Source organism: Platalea leucorodia (genome assembly GCF_965183815.1).
Source record: "Platalea leucorodia genome assembly, chromosome: 1".
NCBI lineage: Eukaryota > Metazoa > Chordata > Aves > Pelecaniformes > Threskiornithidae > Platalea > Platalea leucorodia.
Window position 1 is genome coordinate 54,157,311 of NC_138823.1, and position 22,812 is coordinate 54,180,122.

The 22,812-nt window shown below is 41.1% G+C and overlaps 2 protein-coding genes across 2 annotated transcripts in view; one reads left to right on the plus strand and one right to left on the minus strand.

The window, feature by feature from the left end:
- Positions 1-6,864, minus strand: part of MYOM1 (myomesin 1) — a gene marked incomplete at its 5' end in the record, with an annotated part of 70,324 nt that extends 63,460 nt beyond the window's left edge. The window contains one exon of the mRNA XM_082330012.1: positions 6,437-6,864. Coding sequence (XP_082186138.1) covers positions 6,437-6,864 — 428 coding nt within the window. The remainder of the gene's footprint in view (positions 1-6,436) is intronic.
- The window catches only part of LOC309588909 (myosin regulatory light chain 2, smooth muscle minor isoform), a 206,085-nt gene that overhangs the window by 162,897 nt on the left and 20,376 nt on the right, over positions 1-22,812 (plus strand). The window lies entirely within an intron of this gene.

Consider the following 22,812-nt stretch of genomic DNA (forward strand, 5'->3'; position numbering starts at 1 on the left):
CTCCATCACAATGGAGCCTGAGAAACAGGGATGGAACTGGGACTTTTATTGAGGTATGATGACTAGGATAAAAACACCATACAGGCACAGCTGATTCCCACTCTCTTCCGAGTTTTCTAAACCACATGGCCCTTGATTGAGGCACCTTTCGCTGCAGCCACCTGATTATTTGCTGGATTACTGCTCCTGGATCCTTCATGTTATTGCATCCTTTGGTTGGCCCTTGTGTGTTTGTGCTCAGGACCAGAAAAGCACCTTTCTAGATGCCTTTTCCTTTCTTCTTCTTTCTCTGGAAGGGGCAGCTGCAGTAAGAGTTGTGCTGTCTTCTAAGAGCAAGGGTTGGGTCCCAGTACTTTGTGGTTGTACAAAAGAGGGAGCGCTCAGCTCTCAAAACCGCAGATGATAACTGTGAGCTGAATAATGGATTCGTGTGGATCCTGTAATTGCTATTCTCAGATTGCTAACACAACACTCCAACCAATTTATTGCAGTCATTTGCTCTTCCAGAAAATTGACCTGGACTAAGCAAGACCTCAGTGAGAAGTGTTTCATTGAATAATGTCAGTGGTGCTTTTAGACCAGTTTCCTGTTCCAGCAATGGTCAAGAGCAGGTAAAAAGAAAGTTTATGTAGAGAAATACCTCCCTTGATAAATACTTTTCGTTTCAAGCAAAGGCCACCCTGAGCCAGAGGATGCTACAGCATCCGGGCTGTAGCAGTGAGCTTACAATTTATTTATATATGAAAATGGCACTTTCTTTTGAACCTGTTTTAATCTGCCACTTTATAATCTCTTTTGCGCTTACATGCTGGTCTGTGTGAAAAATCATTCCTTGTTCACTCTCTGCACATCTTTCACTATTTTATACATTAACGTTATATGCCCATGTTTGCCTCCTTCCCAAGGTAAGAGCCCCAGTGTCTTACCTTCTCCCAACAGAAGGTATTCCATGACTCCCACTACCCTCCTTGCTGATATCTGACCCTTTTCTAGTTTTACACTGTACTTTTTGAGACGAGATGATCAGAACTGCACTTAGTATTTCAGCTACAAGCATACGTTGGATTAACACGCTGACACAATATGCTTTCTGTTTTATTTTCACTTTCTCTCACAGCTGTTCCTAAATTTCTAATTGCTTCACGACCACATCAGAGCATCCAGCTGGTGTTTTCAGGGAGGTATCCAGAGTCACTCCAAAATCTCTTTTAGAATTGCACTGCATAAACCAAGAGCTGAGATGAACAAATTTGAAGCAGCAGAAAATGTTTCTCCTTTCCAAATCCTCTTATCATTTGCTTCCATTCAGGCAGAGCTATATGGAGGCTAGCAGAAATGCATATTCAAATGGAGCTCTTTGCATGGAAAAACAAATTGATTACTATTTCTATCACGAGGTTTATTTCCTGGTTTTCCTTTTTTGTTATTGCTATTTCTTCCTGTGCAACACAAAAACCCAACCCTGCCTACAACCATTATTTAGGTAGCCTAAAGGAGGACTCTGCTTTCTTGAACCAGATTCTAAAATCTTGCCCTTTATTTTAAAATGTTCCAACCTTTTACCTGATATGTGGAACAGAATCTCCCCAGAGGAGAAGGTGCAGGGTATCAGTGCTCTCTAGTTTCACAGGGAGGAACAGTACCATGACCTTTTAACAGCTTTCAGCCTCATTTGATATGTCCAGCTAGCGTACGTATGTTTTTTTCCAAGTCAGATACTATCTGTACCGCCTTATCAAGGTTGGTGACCCAAGTCTACTGTCCTCATTTCTTGATGGTTTTCAGCATGTTAAAATATCAATGCTAGCTTTTCCTAGTTTCTCAGTAGAGTCACTGAATTGGGAGTTCAGTGACTGTAAATGCTAAAGGCACAGGCATTGCCCTGTAGAGATGTAAAAAGTAGATAGACACTACTAGCTTTTCCCTGTAGCCCAACAGAGGAACTAAAGACAACACCACTGTGCAGGGCCTCTGAAACTCCCAAACAAAGGTTTTGTTTTGATGTCTTATTCTCAGATAGAAATATAGTTCGATATGTTGGCACTGCCCTTGTTTCTGTGCCTGAAGGGACAGGTTTCCCACCCTGCACAAAGAGAGTCTGTGCCCAGTGGATGCAGAAATGTGTTCTAGGAGTGGACGACAACATCCTATTCCTTAGTTATTCCACCCTGGCATGAAAAGGCATCTGTAAGCTCTTTTACACCTCTAGAAAATAATGTATCTTGTCCTTAGCATGCTTTTGTTATGTCTCTCTCTCACTTTATTCTGACAGCAGAAAAGGATGCATTTGGTATACAAAATGGCTGTACCAGCTGTACCTGCCGAAGGAGCTCCATTAGCCAAGAGACATTTTCCAGGCTCTCTTTCTAGCAACTGCTTCTTTCCTAATACACAATGTTTGAATTTACTCATCGTAAAGAGGAGAGAGTGGATTGGCAAACCCAGTTACAGGAAAGAAAAACAAAAAAAGATTTTCAGAAGAGAGCTCTTTAAAGCCAGCCTCTAAAGATGAGAGGTACTCTCTGGTGACTAAATTCATTTTAAGTTGCTGACAGATTTGTCACAGGCCCAGGCAATATTGCTGGCAATAATCATGCTGTTCCCTAACACAGCTTCCACAACAATTTTTTTTAAAGGGGAATTGTTTCCACATAGCAGATCTCATGAAAAGAATTTCCATACTTGACTATGACGTTTGGAAGCCACCTTCTTAACTCTTACCTATAATAAACCAAAGGATGAGCAGTGCCAAGATCATGATCTTCTCATGTTTCTTAAAGTGTATTATTTACTGAGCCCTGTCCCGATCCTGGTTGCAATATTGCTCAGAAGACCATTCACTCTTACTGTCTGGCAGCCTAATTAATTGCAAGTTAGTAAGGCATCTCTCCTCTGTTTGCTTGGTTCACCTGAATTATTCCATGTCTTCTTTGCTATTTTGCTTGACCTGCAAAATATATGCAAATGCCTGAGCCACACCAAGTCTGGTGTCTCTGGCCCATTTGGTGGCAGATAACCTGTCCGTGACACAATGGGATTATCCGATGCTGCTGGCCAGGAAAATAACACATGGAAAAGCAGTGAAAGTTTGAGCAAAGGCAAATGACTGAGCTTCCAAAAAAAGAGGTAAAGGGGTTTAATCCAGCAGTCCCGTTTGACAGGCCTATAGTGCTATAAGCAGCTTTGGCAGACCTGACTCAAAGCTTCTCAGAAGCCCATGGAGGGTGGAGCGGTGCTGTGGGAAGAAGATCCTCCCACAGGAGCCAGCCTGCCCACGCCAGCAGCCCCTGAGGATGGGACAGGGAAGAGGACGGGTGGCCACAACAACAGCTTTTGGGAGACAGCTGCCACCCCTCGCCTGTACAGACCCTGCCCACTCCGTGGAGGAAGCAGCACACCCTGCTCCTCCTCGCTGTGCGGAGGCCAAAGAAGCAGTGTACGGCTAGAGACGGCCCCGCCAGCTGGTAGGGAGGGCTAGGTGTGAAGTGGCAATCCTTACACGGTGAGACTCACTTTTTTTTAGGAGCCCAGGGTTTTGTAGGTTTGGCAAACTGTAACCAGCAAAGCTGGAAGCTTCTGTACTTGCTCTTGGTTTTGCCAGTTTTCATTTCTCTCCTTTTACTTCTTCAAGCTGTCATGGTGTGAAGAAGACTTGAAATGTGGGGAAGCGACAGCCCACTTGCAAATGGAGACTTTTTTGTCCTCATGAAAAAGCAAGCTGCAGCTCCTTCAAGCTGTCTATGTCCATGCTCTGGGCATGTTTTCCTCTCATGCGAGGCTTCAACATCAAAGAATTGTTTTCAGGTCAAGGTCTTGCAGGTTACCTAGTCCTTCTCCACTGTTTTCATGTGATAAATTCCTCACATAGCACTAACTCAATGTCAACACTGTTGCTTTATGAACACTCTCTTCTGTACAGTGGCTACAGAAAAGGATAAGACTTAAATTTTACAAGTGTAGTAAAGTTTAGCAGAAGCTACTTTAGATAAAAATAAGAAGTGACCTGAATAAAAGCTTAGTATTTGAATAGTATACTTTTCCTGTTGGGCTTAATGGGGCTTATCCACAAAACTATAGTCATTATACGTAAATATATATTTGATGTTAAAATCCAGTGATATGCAACAATCAATTGTTAGCCAAAGAATTTTATCTGGATTTGGATTCATGAGTCCATTCAGGTTTCAAGCAGCCACCACTGTTGTAGGTCATTTAGATACAGCATTTCAATTCAAGGCCCTTTCTACTTTTTCAAAATTGAAAGAATTTGAAGACTCATTTTCTTTTTTTTTTTTTGCTACACCATTTCTTTCATATGGATGAAAACAGAAAGTCTTTGATTTGCCCAATTTATTTTAGTAACACTTTTTGTCTCTACATTATCCTTTGAAGTGCTTTGGGCTATCTGGGGAAGACAGTAAAACTTGGAAAGAATGACTTCAAATTGGCACTACATTTAATCTTATAATTGCATTATTTGTTCTACTTTCTCTCTTGCAAATTGCAGCAAAATGGGCTCCAAAAACCAAATAAATACCAACATAGAGGCCACATTAACCATAAAATTAGGTTAAATATTGAGATTATCATTCAGAACTGTATTCTCTCATGTATTGTGTTGTGCAATTTAAATCGCATGGATCTAATCTCCTGAGTCCTAGTCTTACTTAGCAGCACTGAGTTTCTCAAACCTCCAACACAAGGACAAGATCACAGAAAAAAAAAAGAAGTTACAGCTGAGACATTCTTATCTCTAATTACCAGGATAGTATATCAATCTGTTGGCAACTCTTGTACTACAGAGTAGCTTGGAAGTATCACCAAATATACTATTATAAACCAAAAGCTATTCTCTCGAACAAAACCTCAGGAAATATGGAAATGTTTTAAAAGTTCTCCCAATTAAGCAATTCCATTTCCTTTAATATTACTTTGCTGATGTTAGAGTTCTTCTTGGTGAGAATATACAGGTTTCAGAAGAAACTCATCTGACAAACCAGAGCCGCCGAAGTGTTTGTAACTGGGACTTGGAAGCAGGTTTTTTTACAATCATTTTTTGCAACTTCAAGTAACGTTCCCATTACTCATGGGAACATTTTATATGAGAAGAAGGAGGCTTTGGGTTAGGGTCAGTAACAGCATGTAGGCATAGCTGCATCACTGCAGAAATTTGGGATATCTTCACCTACTCAACTCTCTCTGGAAACATAACCCTCAGTCTCAGCATCTCCAGTTTGCTTCCCTTCATCAGCATATTATAAATGAGCTTCTCACTGCTCCACTCAGTGGTTAATTATTTGCACAAGTGAAATTGTTTCAGCAGCAAAGACTGGATATTACCCAGCCCCAGACAGTCAAGTAGTCAAGTCATTCATTTGGGCTTTAACAGCCTGAGGTTCAAATTCCTGAACAGACCCTGGCAAGTAGAGACTTGACCCTGAACTTCCTGAAAGCCAAAGGAAGGCTGTAATCACAAAGTATTGTTTACTGCAGTACAGGTAGCCTTTCCCTCAGTAGTTTTGGCCAAAATTCCATCTTTATCCACAATCTTTGGAGGATATTCAGTTTTCAAAATTTAAATTTCCTGATGGACAAGTCTTGATCAGTTCTACTAATAATACTCTAAATTTTATATTAATATAACAGCTAGCAGATATTTTGGGCTATAATTTGTTGATCATTTCCTCTATTGTTAACAGCTGCTCTAATCTTACTTTAATACTCCCCTAATTTCTGTAAATCTCTGAGGTACATACAAATAATGTGAGGCTATGATATCTGAAATATTCTGTTAATGTAATTGCTTGAGCAATATTTATTATCTTAATTAAACAAAAAACATGGCAGCTAAGCATAGCTGCTCTTCTAGGGCAAGATGAACACTTCAGGGTATTCCTGCTTTGGAAATAATATGCCTCAACATACAGTGTGAAAATTTCAATTTCTTGAATCACTCAGCATAAAAGTGAAACCATTAGGCCAAAGAAGAATTGTTTAATGATATATGGACATGTCAGCTCAAACTTGCGTGAACAGCCCTAAGTTCTTTTACTGCTCCAATCTGGCCAGATAAAATCCAGCCTCAAACCAAAAGCTATCTCAACACTGTTAAATTCAGCTGTACTAATATGGCTGAACAACTTGGAAGGAGAAGTTTGGAGCATGAATATGTCATCATTCAGCCACATCAGCATTGCCAGTGCTCTTCTTATGCCAATCCAACCATCACACATGAATTAGTCCAACAAACTAAGCTGACCACAGTCCTTCCCATTGCCAAAGCCAAAGGAAAACACCAAGCCTGGAAAATTAACATTAACACCAAGTTAAAGAGACAATTTCTATGGAAGAGGAGGAGAGATTTGCCATTGATTTGAATGGGAGGTGGTTGGACATTTTTCTTTCGGAATATTGTTTCAAGGAGGGATTTACTTACCCAAGACTGTAGGCTTCAGCCCCCAGCCTGTAGGCTGCAGCCAGCTTGTTGATGGATTCAGATCCATGGCTGTAGGCAGCTGAGCTCTTGCTGAGGGATTCAGAGTCAAGACTGTAGGCAGCAGATCTTTTACTTTGTGCAGCAGAGTGATCATAGGCTGTAGATCCATAGCTGTAGGCGGCCGACTCAAGGTCATAGGCTGAAGAGCCATGTCTATATGCTGCTGAAGAGTCAAGGCTGAAGTCTGTTGCAGATGCATGGCGATAGGCTGCAGAGCCCCTAGCGTACGCTGTAGATCCTTGAGCATAGACAGCAGATTTGCTCTTTGTTTCCTTTTGGTACTGGCTTACAGTGGACTGCAGTGCTTTATGGCGGTATGCACGGTCATAGTGCTCATGGTGTCTTTGGTAGAAAGGTAAAGACATCATGAGCGTCTTCTAATTTTGTTTTTTACTGCACGTTTCTGAATGTAAATAAACAGGACAGTGTCTGAAAAAGAACAGATCAAACATAAGGACTATTGTCAAAGAAACTTTTGAGTTAGCATACAAATAATACACAACCTAATACAAACTAACACAGAACTTAAAACTTCAAAAATCAAATGCAATGAATTTAGGCTTATCTTTTTATGATGTGTTTTAGACTTTAAGAGAGGTTTGTATTTAAGTTTCAAGACACTCATATGTCATTCATCATGACCAGAAAACCTTGCACTATTGTGTCCGTTCATTTGTAGTTGGTCTCCCTGTTACTGCAAACTATTCAAGTTTTAGGTGCTCAACTTCTCCACTCATTACTGCAAACTAATGAAATTGTATGTGCTCAGCTTCTTTAGAGATAGTGTAAATATTTTTGTTAAAATACAAAAGAGAGAATAAAGTAATAAACTATTTTAAAAGGCATGAGCAATTCCAACAAGGCTATATAAGCTGAAATAAAAATATATTAAGATTTCATTCATTTTTGTAATCCAATTTTCAGATTGAATTTAATATTTCATTTACTATTTTAACAGTGAATTAAAAACATTGAGAAGGATGTCACTTTTTCTGTAAACATGCACTACATTGATTATTTTGTATGTGATACCAGAGATCCATTTAAAATGGCTTGTCATACTTTGACAATTTAATCAGGGATACAGTCTGTGTGCAATGAGTAAAATAATATAATTCTTCTTGGTCCAAATGACCCTTTGTTTTAAAGCTAGAATGTCATGTTCAAGATCGTCAAGAAAATTCCTCCAGATGATAGCCCCATCTAAGTTTTACTATGCACAGTCATCAGTAGATTGTCTTGCAGTCGCTCGTAGTAGGAAATTTGATCAAGTGAGAGGTAGTTCCCCTCTCAAAATGAGATGAGGGTTGACTGCAGAAAGGATTTCCCTCGGGTTTTTTTTAAGCTGACAATTCAGTCTTTATTTTGTTATTGTTTTATTTTGCTGTTGTTAAAACTGACTTTTTCTTCTTTGACATGCAAGCTTGCCTCTACTAATCCCTATGATAACCTTTCTTTCTCTTATCACTGGTGACTAGGCATACAACATGGCTAGGATCGTCCCTGAAAAAGGTACATGATTATGAATAGAAATGAGCGACAGTGAGGAAATGATTAGAAGAATTTAAAGAAGATTCAAAAATAATGGTGAGAGATGTTTGTTATTGTTTTTTTAATATCAATCACAACAATAGGAGACTTGTTCTGCTTCTGTTTTTGTTCATGTTAATGAACAATGATCTGATCTTTTGACTTAAAATATACTTACAGAGCTGGCGTGTAATCATGATTTCATGCAAATCAAGATTTTTTTTCCCTTGTCTTTATGCTTCCTAGATTTCAGTCCTTGGCTTTTTCTTTAGTATTTCGTTCTGATAGCAAGTCAACAAATTGCAAACTATTCTCTTTGGTAACTGCTCAAGTACTGACCCTGATTAAGACAAATTATGAAAAAACCCCTCAATGTTTCATCTTTCTTGTATTTCAGGGCTCTCTCAAGGGAACTGCTCTTTGTATGATAACAGAAGAGATCACTTGTTTGCAGAAAGTCAACAATAAGAAAGTCATTCAGAAGCCTTTAAGTATGTAAAAGAAATTGCTGATATCCTGACCATAGTGAAACTGTGACTTCAAGGAGACCAGTTTGTGCATTTACTTTATTTTTATCTGAAGAAGGGGGAGGAATGGGAAAGAGTGTTAGCCCGTTGTTCTCTATAGCAAAAACTGATGTTCCTTTTTAATTCTGTTATTTCTCCTGCTGGCTGTTTTTTCATGTAAGTCTAAAGAACACAATTATTCTGTCTAGTATCCTTGTTTCTAATACCTATCAATATTTTGCGTTGTTATTTATTTCACTTTGTTAGCTTCCAGTAGTACATAGTTCCTCTTAATTTCCCTAGTTTCAGAAGATTTCTTCTCCATTTTTCTTCATTGCTTTCTCTCCCAGCTCCATAGCGCTAGATTTAGGGTTTGCAAGCCATTGTGATCGCTGCTGAGCAAAGTTAAGGCGTACAGATGAGTATTGTCTTGCACGCTGAAAGGGAAAGAACGTGAGAACATCCCGTTTTCCTTCTGTAGAGTACTACAGTTGTCTCCCTCCGTCTTCACCAGCTTTATTTGCAGCGTTGGCTGGCTTCATCACGGATACAACAGCCACAATGCTAATAGCCATTCCGTCCTGTCGCTCAGGGATTCCCACAGCCTTCCAGGTTTCAAAGGAAGGAAGGTATCCAAAAGTATAAAGCACTGTGTTGCCCATTGCAGAGAAGTTAAATGAGGCATTTAATTTACATCTTATCAGAGCAAAAGAACAAGCAGCGGACTTAAAGTCAGCATATTTAAAACGTACAAAGGCAACCTTTTTCTTCCAAACATAAAAGGTCCGGACCTCACTGTCCTCAGGAGTAAGAGGAGGAGTCTGTGATAGGAGTAAGAACTCAGGCAGTAAGGCAGGAGCTGAGCACGAAGTCAGCTCTCCTGGTTCAAATCAAAGGCCAACTCTTACTCACATCATATAAGAGGAAACTCCTTTTATAGGTATTTTGTCACACTATGAGTTGTGTTTTATATTTCCTCTGACACGTCAAACATTGCTCACAGGTCAGGGTCGGTTAGTTACACTAGTCTGATCAGACATAGTAGTGTGACGCTATTGGAGATGACAAGAAACTCTGAACCTTGTAAGGATTTTGCTCCTATTTGGAGCACTGTCTGATTATCGGGTTGACTCCCATCTCTTAGGTTTTATAAAAATCCATGCTACGTGCACCTACTTAGTTTGTGTCCACTGATCAGCCCCCTTTAGTGTGAGGGCAAGGCTCCCTCTCAAGAGCTGTGTAGGATTTCACAACTGCAGAGCTTGGCCTAAAAATATTAGTGGCCACAGTTAGATGAATATGCAGGGTTTGGAGCTATATGTTAGCAGCTGTTGAACCGAATTTTCAAAATGACCACTGAGCAGACAGACAGTTCTGTACTTGTTCATAGGTCATGGCTACAAATTAAAGGAAGTGATTTTATTGGCATTACCTCTTGCACTGTTTACCAGTCTGAGTTATTCTTTAAAGATCTACTCCACCAATCAGTGAAAATAGTGAAATACAAAAAAAAAAACCAAACACTTATAAGCAGGAAAAAAAATTATAAAATTTCCTTCAGCTCAGTCAATGGCTTTACAAACCACAAGGCATGCCATGCAACTAGAAAATATTTAGATTATTTACACATTCGCTAAGCCCAAAAGAGGTTACATGACAAATTCTTCCTGTATCTCAGTAACCCACGCTTCATTTGAGAGTACTGTGACAATATGCAAGGATAGTTGAGTTGATAATAAGTGAACCCTTGCGCTACTTTGCTTTGTTTCACAGCTGAACCCTCACATGTCTTCAGTTCATGTCCACGAGTCCCTCAAATAACTGCTGAGCTGAGAAGACTAAAGGGAGCTACTATCAACTCAGCATTACAGATTCAGATTAAAAATATTTGAACACATAAAATCTTCTGTCATAAAGGAACACTTACCAGGGCTCAAATGAATGGCAGCAAATGGAAAAGCTATCAAGTGGATGAATAGCAGAAAAATACAGCAAGGATGAAGCCAGCAAAGAAAGAGGTAGTCGGGATGAGGGGTGAGGACTGGACTTCAAGGTCCAGAACAAAAATAATGCCTGCAGTCACTGGAATGTCAGAGCCCCAGTCCAGACCTTTTATGGCCAGGGGGGTGATAAATATAGCATCGAAGAGGAAGAGAGACAGAGACAGATACCGATACCCTGTGCTATCTCTGTGCAAAGACATGATGACAGCAGCTTCAAACTGAGAGCTCTCCCTTTTAAGTATCTTCACTAAATTCACTATAAAATCAGCATTCCAATTCAAAATTATTGCTAGTATTTTTTCCTTAGTTAAATCAGATTTAGGAGAGAAAAAAAAAGTCTTGTGTCATGAACCAGAAAGTAGGAACCACTCCCTGTATTGACCTTTGCCATGGTACAAGAATATGAATGTTTTATGGGTTCCTTTCTTCTTTTTTTTTTTTTTATGCCAAGCCACAGTGCATGTAATGCAGATATTTCAGCTTAATCACAGACAATGCACAGAAGTAGTTAGCAGCAAAACTCAATAAAGCCATACAATGTGTTACAATTCAATCAAAACATACATACTTTGTTGTGTTGACAAGTTGTTACATTTAATGCAGCCCAGAAGGCCAGCTGCATCCTGGGCTACATCAAAAGAAGCATGGCCAGCAGGTCGAGGGAGGTGACTCTGCCCCTCTGCTCTGGTGAGACCCCACCTGGAGTGCTGCGTCCAGCTCTGCGGTCCCCAGCACAGGAAGGACATGGACCTGGTGGAGCGGGTCCAGCGGAGGGCCACAAAAATGGTCAAAGGGCTGGAACACCTCTCCTGTGAAGAAAGGCTGAGAGAGCTGGGGTTGTTCATCCTGGAGAAGAGAAATTTTTCACAATGAGGGTGGTGAAACACTGGAACAGGTTGCCCAGAGAGGTGGCAGATGCCCTGTCCCTGGAAACATTCAAGGTCAGGTTGGAGGGGGCTCTGAGCAACCTGATCTAGCTGAAGATGTCCCTGCTCATTGCAGGGGGGTTGGACCAGATGACCTTTCAAGGTCTCTTCCAACCCAAACCATTCTATGATTCTATGATCTCCCACACCAGGAGCTGCTCAGCTACATTAACTGTATGGGCTTCTGGTCTTTGCTCCCAAGCACAGAAAGTATGGCCAGCAAAAACTTGTACACTAATAGAAATTGTGGCTCAGGAAACTGGCCAGACCTGCAACAGGTAGAATGAAAAATGGGAACCCTAATAAAACTTTTTCTTCCCCCCAATTCTGTGCCAATGGCAGCGGTGCTGAGCTATAGAATCTGGGCTATAATATACATTTTTAATTAGAGAAGGTAAAGGCCTCAGTGGGTAGACTCCTGGATTCTGTTACAGACTCCTGATCCAATCCTTCCCCATGGGTCATTTGCATGGGCATCTTAAAAGACTTAATGGCATGCAAATTGCTTTTGAAAATTTCAGAGAGATGTAGAGAAATGAAAACAATTAAACATCTTGTTTCTCTGCTCTCATTGCAATACAATTTGTATAGATCACAAGTGGGTTATAAAAATCTGAACAACATTTTGGAGTGTTTTTCCAGGTATAATGGCACTACCAAGTCCAATACAGTTTTCAAATTCTGTTTATTCTGTAAATAAAATGGAGATAGAGTGTGACAGCAAAATCTTTGGGGTTCTTTAATTATTTTGGCACTTAAATTTACACACTTCTACCTGGCTTTAAAATCAGACAATATCTACAGCTAATTTTAAACCACTTAACTCCAATTTGAATATCAAAGTCCATGTTCCAAACCACTTAGAGCGCTGTAAGTCTCAGAATCCCTGCGGCACTGTGTATCCACATTTAGTCACATCGGTCCTGGGAGACAGAGTCTTTGGAAATGTTAGTTCTGTCTAATTAGAATCACACAGTGCCAGAGACCAGTTTGTTTTTCTGAATGGGAAAGCTGGAAGATGAATTTAGAACCCGACACAGCGAAATAAATACCTTTCTAGGATGTTTGTCCATTGAAGTTTTGAGAGCTACAGCATCCTGTAGCTGTGGGTATTAGTCAAATTCCACAGCATCCAAGTCCATCTCTTTCATCAGAGTAGAGTCCTAAATAAAACTGGCAAAACATTTTTTGGAGGACAGTTTTTGAGTATGTGGGTTGCCTTCTGGAATTTATTTTCAAACTTGGGTCCAGTTTTCTGAATGGATTCCCCCAAAAAGACATTTTTCTCCAGAAAAAAAAAATCACCTTAGGAAGATGTGCTATTCTCCATTATACCCTAACTACTCGTCTTCATAACCCACTGAAGACAAGGGAGATCTGTGTTCCCTTACTTTCACCCATGAGAAGGTCTTAATGTCCAGGTAAAGTCAATCTCTGTTTCTGTTTATTCTCTGTGTCACTCTCAGTTCATGTATTTCACATGAAGTCAGACTTGTAAGGGACTAAGAGCAGCCTACTGCAGCTTGAGAGTTTGGCCTCAATAACGTGCAAAAGTAGGAGGAAATAAATTGGGTATGAAATGAACCAACGCTGGTGCAAGTTTTTCATTAGGAGTGTTGAACGTTACTGCTTGTTTTGCATCGGGAGGTGCTGGTCTGTTATGATCCCAGTAAGAAAGGCATTCAGACTCTGTAAGGTATCAGTCACAATGTTATGTATTAGAGCTAACACTATAAGAAGAAAATAGTATACATAATCTTACATCCCCGTATGTGCTGGGAACCCCAAGTGGTGTAGCATCACACCATGCAGACCCTGTCAGGTGAAGAGGATCCCCCACTTCAGTCATTTGAGCTATTATAGGATTTTCTTAGAAGAAAACAACGCTGTTTATCACTTCTACTGTCAAACAGAAAGAATGTTCACATGAGAACTTCTCGCTGCGCGGCTGGATACAGGCAAGGCCACGCAGGTGGTGTAATTGCTGGTACCAAGCGGGAGCTGCCTGCAGGCTCCTCAGTGCAATTAGTTGGCAAAGTTTATCCAGCAGCCAAGGGATGCGTGCAGCACAACACAGCCTGAAGGCCACGTCGTACCTGCAGCACAGCCTGGCACAGCGCAGCACAGGCCTGGTCGTGATCTGGTTAATCGCTGTGTGGATCACTGACTCCTTCACGTACAGAGGTCTCTGGTCAGGACCACTGCACGGCTCCACCTTTGGTCCCGGTTTCCTCACTGCCAACGCATGCACAGGAGAGACCAGTCTGCGCTCCTTCCTTCTGCCTCCTGACAGGTGATGATGGAAAATAATTTTTTCATAAATTTAGCAAAGCCCACCTGTACCTGGTCCTGCTTGAAGTTATCTTTCTACACCATGGGTGGCCTGAACCATAACACAGTACTCCAGAAGTTGTTTCATTAGAAACAATTACTTTCATACTGTGACACAATTCTGTCTCTGCTGGAAAAAAAGGCTCAACTGACAAACTTGAGAATTGCATTGGCCTTTTTCACACACACGTTACATTGGTGGCTCACAGTCATCCTGGCTGATTAATGTCTTCGGATCTCTCGTCCTCTGTCACTTCCAGCTGAGGCAATCTAATGACATCTTACATTTTATGACCTTACACTTTGTACTACTGAATTTCATCTCTATTACTCTAAGCCTTACTCCTATATAATATTCTAACCCTTCTTTGCAGGGCAGATGGCCCCTTAATTTACTGTAGTCAATAAATTACATTAGCACCTTCCTATTTTTTTATAATAAGATCACCAGTGAAAACATTAAATATTGGTCCCAAGACTGTTCCTTTGCTACTAAAATCTCTCCCCCAATTCTTCCCCTCTCTACAAAACCTGGTATTGCTCGTCTAGCCATTGGGCTAGTGTGGGGCTTGTCTGCTCTACACTTTTTGTGTAAATTCTCCATTTTAACTAACAGTTTTCCAGGTGGAAGGGTATCAAATCCAGATGGACTCAATCAGTTGCATTTCTATTGTATGGAATACAATTATAACATTATCAGCTTGACCTCGGTGCCGGGGAAGGTCATGGAACAAATAATCTTGAGTGCCATTATGCAGCATGTGCGGGACAACCGGGGGGATCAGGCTCAGCCTGCATGGGTTTATGAAAGGGAGGTCCTGCTTCACTAACCTGGTCTCCTTCTATGACAAGATGACCCGCTTGGTGGATGAGAGGAAGGCTGTGGATGTTGTCTACTTGGACTTTAGTAAGGCCTTTGACACTGTCTCCCACAGCATTCTCCTGGAGAAACTGGCTGCACACGGCCTGGATGGGTGCACTCTGCGCTGGGTTAAAAACTGGCTGGACGGCCGAGCCCAGAGAGTGGTGGTGAATGGAGTCAAATCCAGTTGGCAGCCGGTCACAAGTGGTGTTCCCCAGGGCTCAGTGTTGGGGCCGGTCCTATTCAACATCTTCACTGATGATCTGGATGAGGGGATTGAGTGCACCCTCAGTAAGTTTGCAGATGACACCAAGTTGGGTGGAAGTGTCGATCTGCTGGAGGGTAGGAAGGCCCTGCAGAGGGACCTGGACAGGCTGGATCGATGGGCCGGGGCCAACTGTATGAGGTTCAACAAGGCTCAGTGCCGGGCCCTGCACTTGGGTCACAACAACCCCATGCAACGCTACAGGCTGGGGGAGGAGTGGCTGGAGAGCTGCCTGGCAGAAAAGGACCTGGGGGTGGTGATTGACAGCCAGCTGAACATGAGCCAGCAGTGTGCCCAGGTGGCCAAGAGGGCCAATGGCATCCTGGCCTGTATCAAGAATAGTGTGGCCAGCAGGACCAGGGAGGTGATGGTGCCCCTGTACTTGGCACTGGTGAGGCTGCACCTCGAGTGCTGTGTTCAGTTTTGGGCCCCTCACTCCAAGAAGGACATCGAGGTGCTGGAGTGTGTCCAGAGGAGGGCAACGAAGTTGGTGAAGGGTCTGGAGCACAAGTCTTATGAGGAGCGGCTGAGGGAGCTGGGGTTGTTTAGCCTGGAGAAGAGGAGGCTGAGGGGAGACCTTATTGCTGTCTACAACTACCTGAAAGGAGGCTGTAGCGAGGTGGGGGTCGGTCTCTTCTCCCTAGTAACAAGCGATAGGACAAGAGGAAAGGGCCTCAAGTTGCGCCAGGAGAGGTTTAGATGTGATATTAGGAAAAACTTCTTCACCAAAAGGGTGGTCAGGCATTGGACCAGGCTGCCCAGGGAAGTGGTTGAGTCCCCATCCCTGGAGGTATTAAAGGATGGATAGACGTGGTGCTCGAGGACATGGTATAGTGATGGACTTGGCAGTGCTAGGTTAACGGTTGGACTTGATGATCTTAAGGATCTTTTCCAACCTTAACGATTCTATGATTCTATGTTATTAAAAAAATAGGTTACTTGATCTGTTCTTCTTGATTTTGTTCTTCCTGATTTTGTTCTTCTTGCTCTAGATGGGTTACATGATATATTCTTATTGAGTATATTCCATCCAGATTTCCATTTTCCTCCAAATCTTCAATAACTTTTTCTTCAAAAGTTGTTTTAAAGCACTGTTTTTCCAAAAGCCTTTCAAACTATTGACTGTTGATGCCTAGATTGATTTTTCATTATACAGAAGTATTTGCCTCACCATTATTAGTAACGTTTATTCTGCAGTGTCTCTCTGGGAACTGGAAGTGTCCCATAACAAGTTGGTTGCTGGCAGCATTTATTTTCCTTTGTAACATTTTAAAGGTTTCTGTTCATATTAGAACCCCACCCTAAGAGTCTATAGCAGACTCCTAGAGCTATTCCAACAGAAAATTCTTACCATTTCTTTAAGTGCCTTTGGCACTTACACGGTTTTTCAGTCCATAGTATCTCCTGTCCTTTTAAATGACATACCGAAACAGATGGTTATTAAATGTTGTCCCATACTGTATCTGTCAATCTTTCCTGAACACCACAGATCCTTCAGTACCTTTATTCCAATAACGATGGATGGTTTCTGTTATCCTCACTCTATTTAGTTTTGCATCTTGGAAAGACTGGTCAAAACACCTTGACACATGACTGCTGAAGGACCAGAGAGTTGCTCCAACCACAGATAACCCATAGCCAGAAAACTTCACTCAGGTATAATATTAGAGCTCTTGCCATTTAGTTACACAGCTTTTAGAAGGAGATAATATACTGCAAAATATAAGTTAAGTAGTTTGGCCAGGATATTGGCCAAATGGAGGTGCCCAATGCCCAGGGCTGGGGCTGCCCAGGTGTCCCCCGGATGCCCTGCTCCTGGCTGGGGTGGTGGGATGGGCCCTGGCTGCCAGGACCTGCCCTGACAGACCCCGTGGGCAGCCCCTACGGCCCCCAGGGAGCCCGGACATTTAAACAGTGACTTTGTATTGATTGTCCTCCCCTTTCCTGTTACCAAAGTCTGTTTAATTGCACTATTTCATTACAAAGAAAACAAACTGTAGATATCATCTCACTCAGATACAAGCCACTATTGCAATAATATGAAGTAATTGCCTCAGGTAATAAAATAATCATTCCCACAATCATTCAGGCATAGCTAACACAAATTTACCACCCAGTACACCATAACAACTTTCATTTTCCTCACATTGTCCTCACATTGATTGGCGAAATACTTTTGAATTAATCAAATGTTTCCATTAAAGGAAAGGATAGTGGCAATTTATTAATAGAAAAAAAAATGGTTTTAGCTATCACACTTGGAAATTATTTCCAATATAATAATTAAGCTGAACAAAGTTTTGAGGAAAATTTGCATCAGAAATTTACGAATTCATTGTTTTATTCAATATTCCCTGCAGGACAGAGCCATCAAATTTAAAATATCAATTATGAATGAAAAAATCTTCCAGAAGTTGGGGAGGTAATGCAAAAAGACCTGGTGAAGACAAAGAGGGGAAAATAGTCTGGAGCTCAGTATTTGAAGAAGAGAAGGAGATACACTGAAGAAAAGACGGAACTGAGATTAGAAGGATCTGATGGGTGAAGGCCCAAGTCAGAGAGAATTCTGATGATTATTTGCCATGTGTGATTTAGCTTTAAATGAAGTAGCTCAAACATCAACAGCATAAGTTGCAGCAGCAAATGATTTTGAGATGACTGCCAAACAGGACTTTTTTATAAATATTTAGACAGTTAATCAAATGATTTGAATAGTTTTTTCCAGTCACTTAAAACATCTGCTATAGCTGGTGGCTTCAGGGCACAGTGCAGTCATATTCCATGAGGGCAGCAGTGTATTTAACTTTGAAATGGATCAATCCGGATTTTTGTGTGATGGGCTTGTACTCTTGTTTCTCCATCCCTGCTGTAGGACAAGCTTCCTATGTTTCTGAGCAAGTTCAAGTTTGAAGACTCAACAAAAGGGACCAGCATCAGCTAACATAAGATGCTTCAGAGACTGAAGAATGTAGGAATTTGCAGGGCAACATCAGTCCAGTTTCCTGACTGACAGTGGTCAGGACCAGATAGTTCAGGAAAAGATGCAAGGAAACACACAGCGGACAGGTTTGCAATATCCTTTCCAAGGGAATGTTTCACCTTAACATTTGTTATTTGTTATAACATCAGTTATTTTATGATCTTATAACTCATGTGACTTATAGGAGTAGTTGTGGTGGCTTAACAAAGTCCTTTCTTAAAAAAAAAAAAAAAGATTTGGAATAGCTGTTTATAGTAAAACTTCAGAATTCAGTATAACACTAGTCCTACAGATGAGAGCTCAACCTTTACTGACTCTCTGAAAATCAATGCAGATTTAGTTACTTTATAAGCTGTCGAAAGTTACTAGTTCCCATCTGTCTTTTTCTCACTATAGCTTGTTCCTGGCTTTCTACCAGAAGCTGTCAATGTCCTGTTAGCACGTCCGTGCCTCCTCCTCTGAAATCTCCTTCAGCAGGACACACCAGCAAGGTAGCAGCAGACTTCCCCCACAGCGACTGGAAAGGAGCAGAGGACCACTGCCTCGTTTCTAATGACTGGGATTCACAACCCAGCATCTTTATACCCGAAGGAAACCTCGTAACTCACTGTAAGGTTAAACAACAGCAGTGGCAAAATGCGAATCCCAGTCTAGCAAACTCATCTCCTCCAAGTCATTTAGCCGCACTAAATTTCAGAAGTGGTCCTGCAAAATACTGTGCTTGTGTATGCCACCAGTGAAAAATAATTACTTCTGGATATGTATTTACACTTCTTTTCGGTATTTCCACCATGTAAGCTGCAGCGATGCTGAGTGGGAGATGTGCACCACACGGGCAACAGACGTGCCCAAACCCCACTGGCTGCCATGGCTCCCGAGGAAAAGGGACCACAGGTTCACGGCCAGAGAAAGACATCTCTGTGGCTGCAGGTGGGGGAACTAAGAGGAGGTACCAAAAGCAACTTGCAGGGCAGGGGAGGGCCGAGCAGGGGGTGAGTTTCAGCTATTAAAATATCCTCCTCTGCCTACACAAGCAGCTGGCTTAAAAAGCAGAACATCTTTTTTTGCCTGATAACAGCTATCATAAAGTATAGATTTATCCATGCTAGATTTAACTAGATAAATCCAGCATCAGTAATGGTGTAGCTCTGGTAACACGAAGCTCAGCATAGGACCTTTTCACCTGCTATTTACTGAGCTAATCAGTTTGGAGTGAGTTTTTCAGTCAGCCCCGATCTTGGCACTGCTTCAGGTGTGCAGCTGGCTCAAATGAACTAGTTAGTTTAAAGCTCTCTCAGATATATCTCTAGATGATGGCTGTGTGGACAAATTGTTAATTATTTTTTCAGCGCAAGAACTTGAGGTCATCAAGGCTCTGTTAAAACCCAGATGAGGCATATCACAACTGCACATAATGAAAAAGCCCCGCCTCCTAATGAAAACAACAAAAAAGAAAATTACTTACCTAACACAAAGAGTGCTATTAAGTCAAGGCTGTGCTTATACAGCCTTAATTCTGTCCCTGTGTCTGATTACGTGTCTATACTTTCTGCCACTTCTCCCAGCACACAGCACATCCACACGACTTGGATGTGGGTGCACATTGATCACCTGCTCCCTCTCTCTCTCTCTCTTCTTCTTGTGCGGTTCTTAAAACTTCTACTCTTGTTTACTTTTCACCTCCAAGTTTTCTCTCCCAGTTTTCACTTTTCTGCATGCCGATGTTCCTCCTCACAATTTGAGACAAAATATTAACCCATGATATTTGGCATGCCTTATTTGGTCTCAGAAATACATATATAAAGTTACCATTCTACATGCTGTCAAACAGGTAAATGGTATCCCAGGAGCTCAATTTCTGAAACTTTAAATAAGGTCTTAAAAGGCTGAGATATGACGTAATATGGTAGAAACAAGTGACATATGGACCATTTTTGTTGTGCAAAGCACAGGCTGTAGCACTGTTGAGCGTACAGCCTGGCCCATTCTGCGTACTCAGCTTCTCATCTACAGTATTTTTCGGTTAGTGCCTCAGTCATTTTAAATGGATGCTGAAAACAAATCATTGTCCAATTGAGCTAAAAATCTTTCTATTAAAAATCTTCGTACTGTTTCACACCAACTACTTTGAATCTCTTCCACGCTTTGCGACTGCTCAATCTCTGTGTGGAAACTGTATGAAGATTTTATATGTGCTTGTAAATTCCACAGGCATATGTAATACCAATTTATTCAGAATATGCAAATCATTAAGGAGAAACATTCGCTCACTCTCTTTTTTTTTCCTAACTGATGATGATTACTGTTGCTTTGCATAAATCACAGCAGAGCTGTGGGAGCTGGAGAGATATAAGATTCAAGCTTCCCGTGCAAAGCCATTTGTCAGAACTCTTCAACATGCTGATGTGCTTTCAAAAGAATCACCATTTTAGATTTAAGATATTGTATCTCACATCTCCCAGTTGTTTTATATTTTAAATATTGGTTCATTTAACTTTCATTTATGAGCCTGGATTTTTCATCAGTTCTTATTTTCTTATGTCAAAACTTTTCCATGTATACCTGTCATGACCATCTCAGCTAAACTGGAATTCACTCTATGTTTTAAATTGGACCTCTTTCCATTTGAAAGAACAGTTGGTTTTTGTTTTTTTTTTTTTACCCATTTTATGAATTTTTAAATAAAGAATTTCTGAATTTTGGCCCATAAAGTATTATATTCTTGCCATATTTGAAAACGGGCAGGAAGACTGCAAATATAAATGAAACTTATTTTAAATAATTTTTATTTTAAAAAGTCTTTTATTCAAAACCATCAAAGATCAGTCTAGCAGACAAAGAAAATAATTTCATGTGGAATCTGAAAGAAAACCCAGCTGCAATATAATGGTTTGCAAAAGGAAAAACTGATTTTCTCCATGCCTGTGGGTCCTGTTCTTGCAGCCACTGGCTTTTCTAAAGTACTAAGTAAACATGAGCTGGAGAAACCCTCCTGGAGGCGCTCACAGATGTGTAACTGTCAAGTGTTGCTAGTAGGCTGAGACAAAAACATTCTCAGCACCAGATAAAAAAACGAACCTCGAGAATGTGATTAACTTCCCGTTCTTTTCTGAAGCCCAAGAAAACAAACTCACCCAATGACTGTGGCAAAACACCCCCATTTTGCTGGCCAACTTGGTAATTTGGTACTGCTCCCCTTACCAAACCACAGGAATCTGGGAAATTTTCCCAGTCTTTAACCACCACCACTGCATGCTACCCACGGCATAAGAATCAGAAGACTTTGGTTCATATTCCTTCTTTTTTATAGAACTTTTTGTCTTGTTATTCTGTGCTCTTCCTTTACTTTCTTCTCTTTTTCCTCTCTTTCCCCTGAGTATTTTTCTCTTCACAGGATCTTAGTATTGCTTGACTGCACAAAACACTGATTGCTAAATTTTCCTTACACCAGAGGGAATTACTATTTAAAACAATGCACCAGCAGCAAAATTTTTAAATCTAGCTCTACTTCAGTTGTGGTTTTCAATCACATTTCTCTCTAATGAGCCTGAATTGCATGCAGCAGTATAAGAGCAGCCTTTTAAGCTACTGTGATTGTTTTGCAAGTCTGAAGTAAAATAAGAGAGTGGTTATTACTTTTATTGTATTGCATTTACACACTTGGAATAATATTCAATTGCTAAGAAAGTCATTACTGATCTTAAGCAGAGAAAAATCTCCCAGAAAAAATTAAGCCTCTGTGTAAGTGAAGGACTTCAGAAATTGGTCATATATTTTTGTAAGGTAAGATTGCTGGTGCTAGACAGAGGACAAGTGTCCCATCATTGTAGTGTGATCTCTCTATTGGCCATTATTTCTAATTAACCTTACATTTGTAGAAATTTGCATGATCTTTTCCATCTCAGGGTACCATAAAACTAGTCCAGCTAATAATTTTTAATAATTAGTTTACAGTAAAGCACATCTGAATAGCAATTTGGATCTACAATAAGAATTGCAGAATCACAAAATAATTCAGGTTGGAAGAGACCTGGGAGGTCTCTTGTCGAACCTCCGGCCCGAACCAGGGTTAGCTATGAGATTCAGCGATGAGATCGTCCATGGCTTTGTTGAGTTGGGTCTTGAAAATGTCCAGTGATGGAGACTGCCCAATCTCCCTGAGCAACGTGTCCTAGCCCTTGACTATTCTAACAGCTGAGAGACAGGAGCATCATCCATAGATGCTCACAAATTTGGGGGTTCCCCTCCAGAATCATAGTTTGATTCTTTGTTTGCATTTTTTAAAAACTGTGACATGTTGCTAGCTCTGCAGTCTGGTGTTTGAACTCCTCCAGATGACCCCAATGCACACAGGTTGCCAGCATTCTGAAAGCTGCAGAACAATAACAACAGACCATTTGGAGGTCTGATGACAGCTTTGTTTTAAAAATCTCTGCAGTTTAAACAGTTCTGTATTTTACTGTTGTTACCGGTTCAGGTCTGTTACGACCAAAGTAATTCCTGAAGCCAGCAATTTATCAATGGCACAAAGCAAAGCAATTTTGCTCCATTGCACAAGTTTCCAGTATCTACCTGTGGATGCAAAGCTTTTCTTCAACCCAAGGGCTGACTTTCGACAGTGGCAGGCTCTAAAGACGATTTCAAGGGTACTTTTACATAGCAACCTGCTTGGCCAGTTTTCCATCTCACATTCTATGTTCCTATTTCATGCTTTCTGAGCTTTCCCTTACCCTGGAAAATCAGTGGCAGAGCTCAAGTCATTGGGCTGGGAGCATTTGAAGGGATGCAGCTGGTGAAAGCCTCTCAGAAGAACAGGTTTCCCTACGGTCAGCTGGGTGCTACCACCAGAGAGGAGGTTTCTCCTAAGAAGGCAAACCTTGACATCTAGATGATCTCTGGACGTAGCTCCAGGA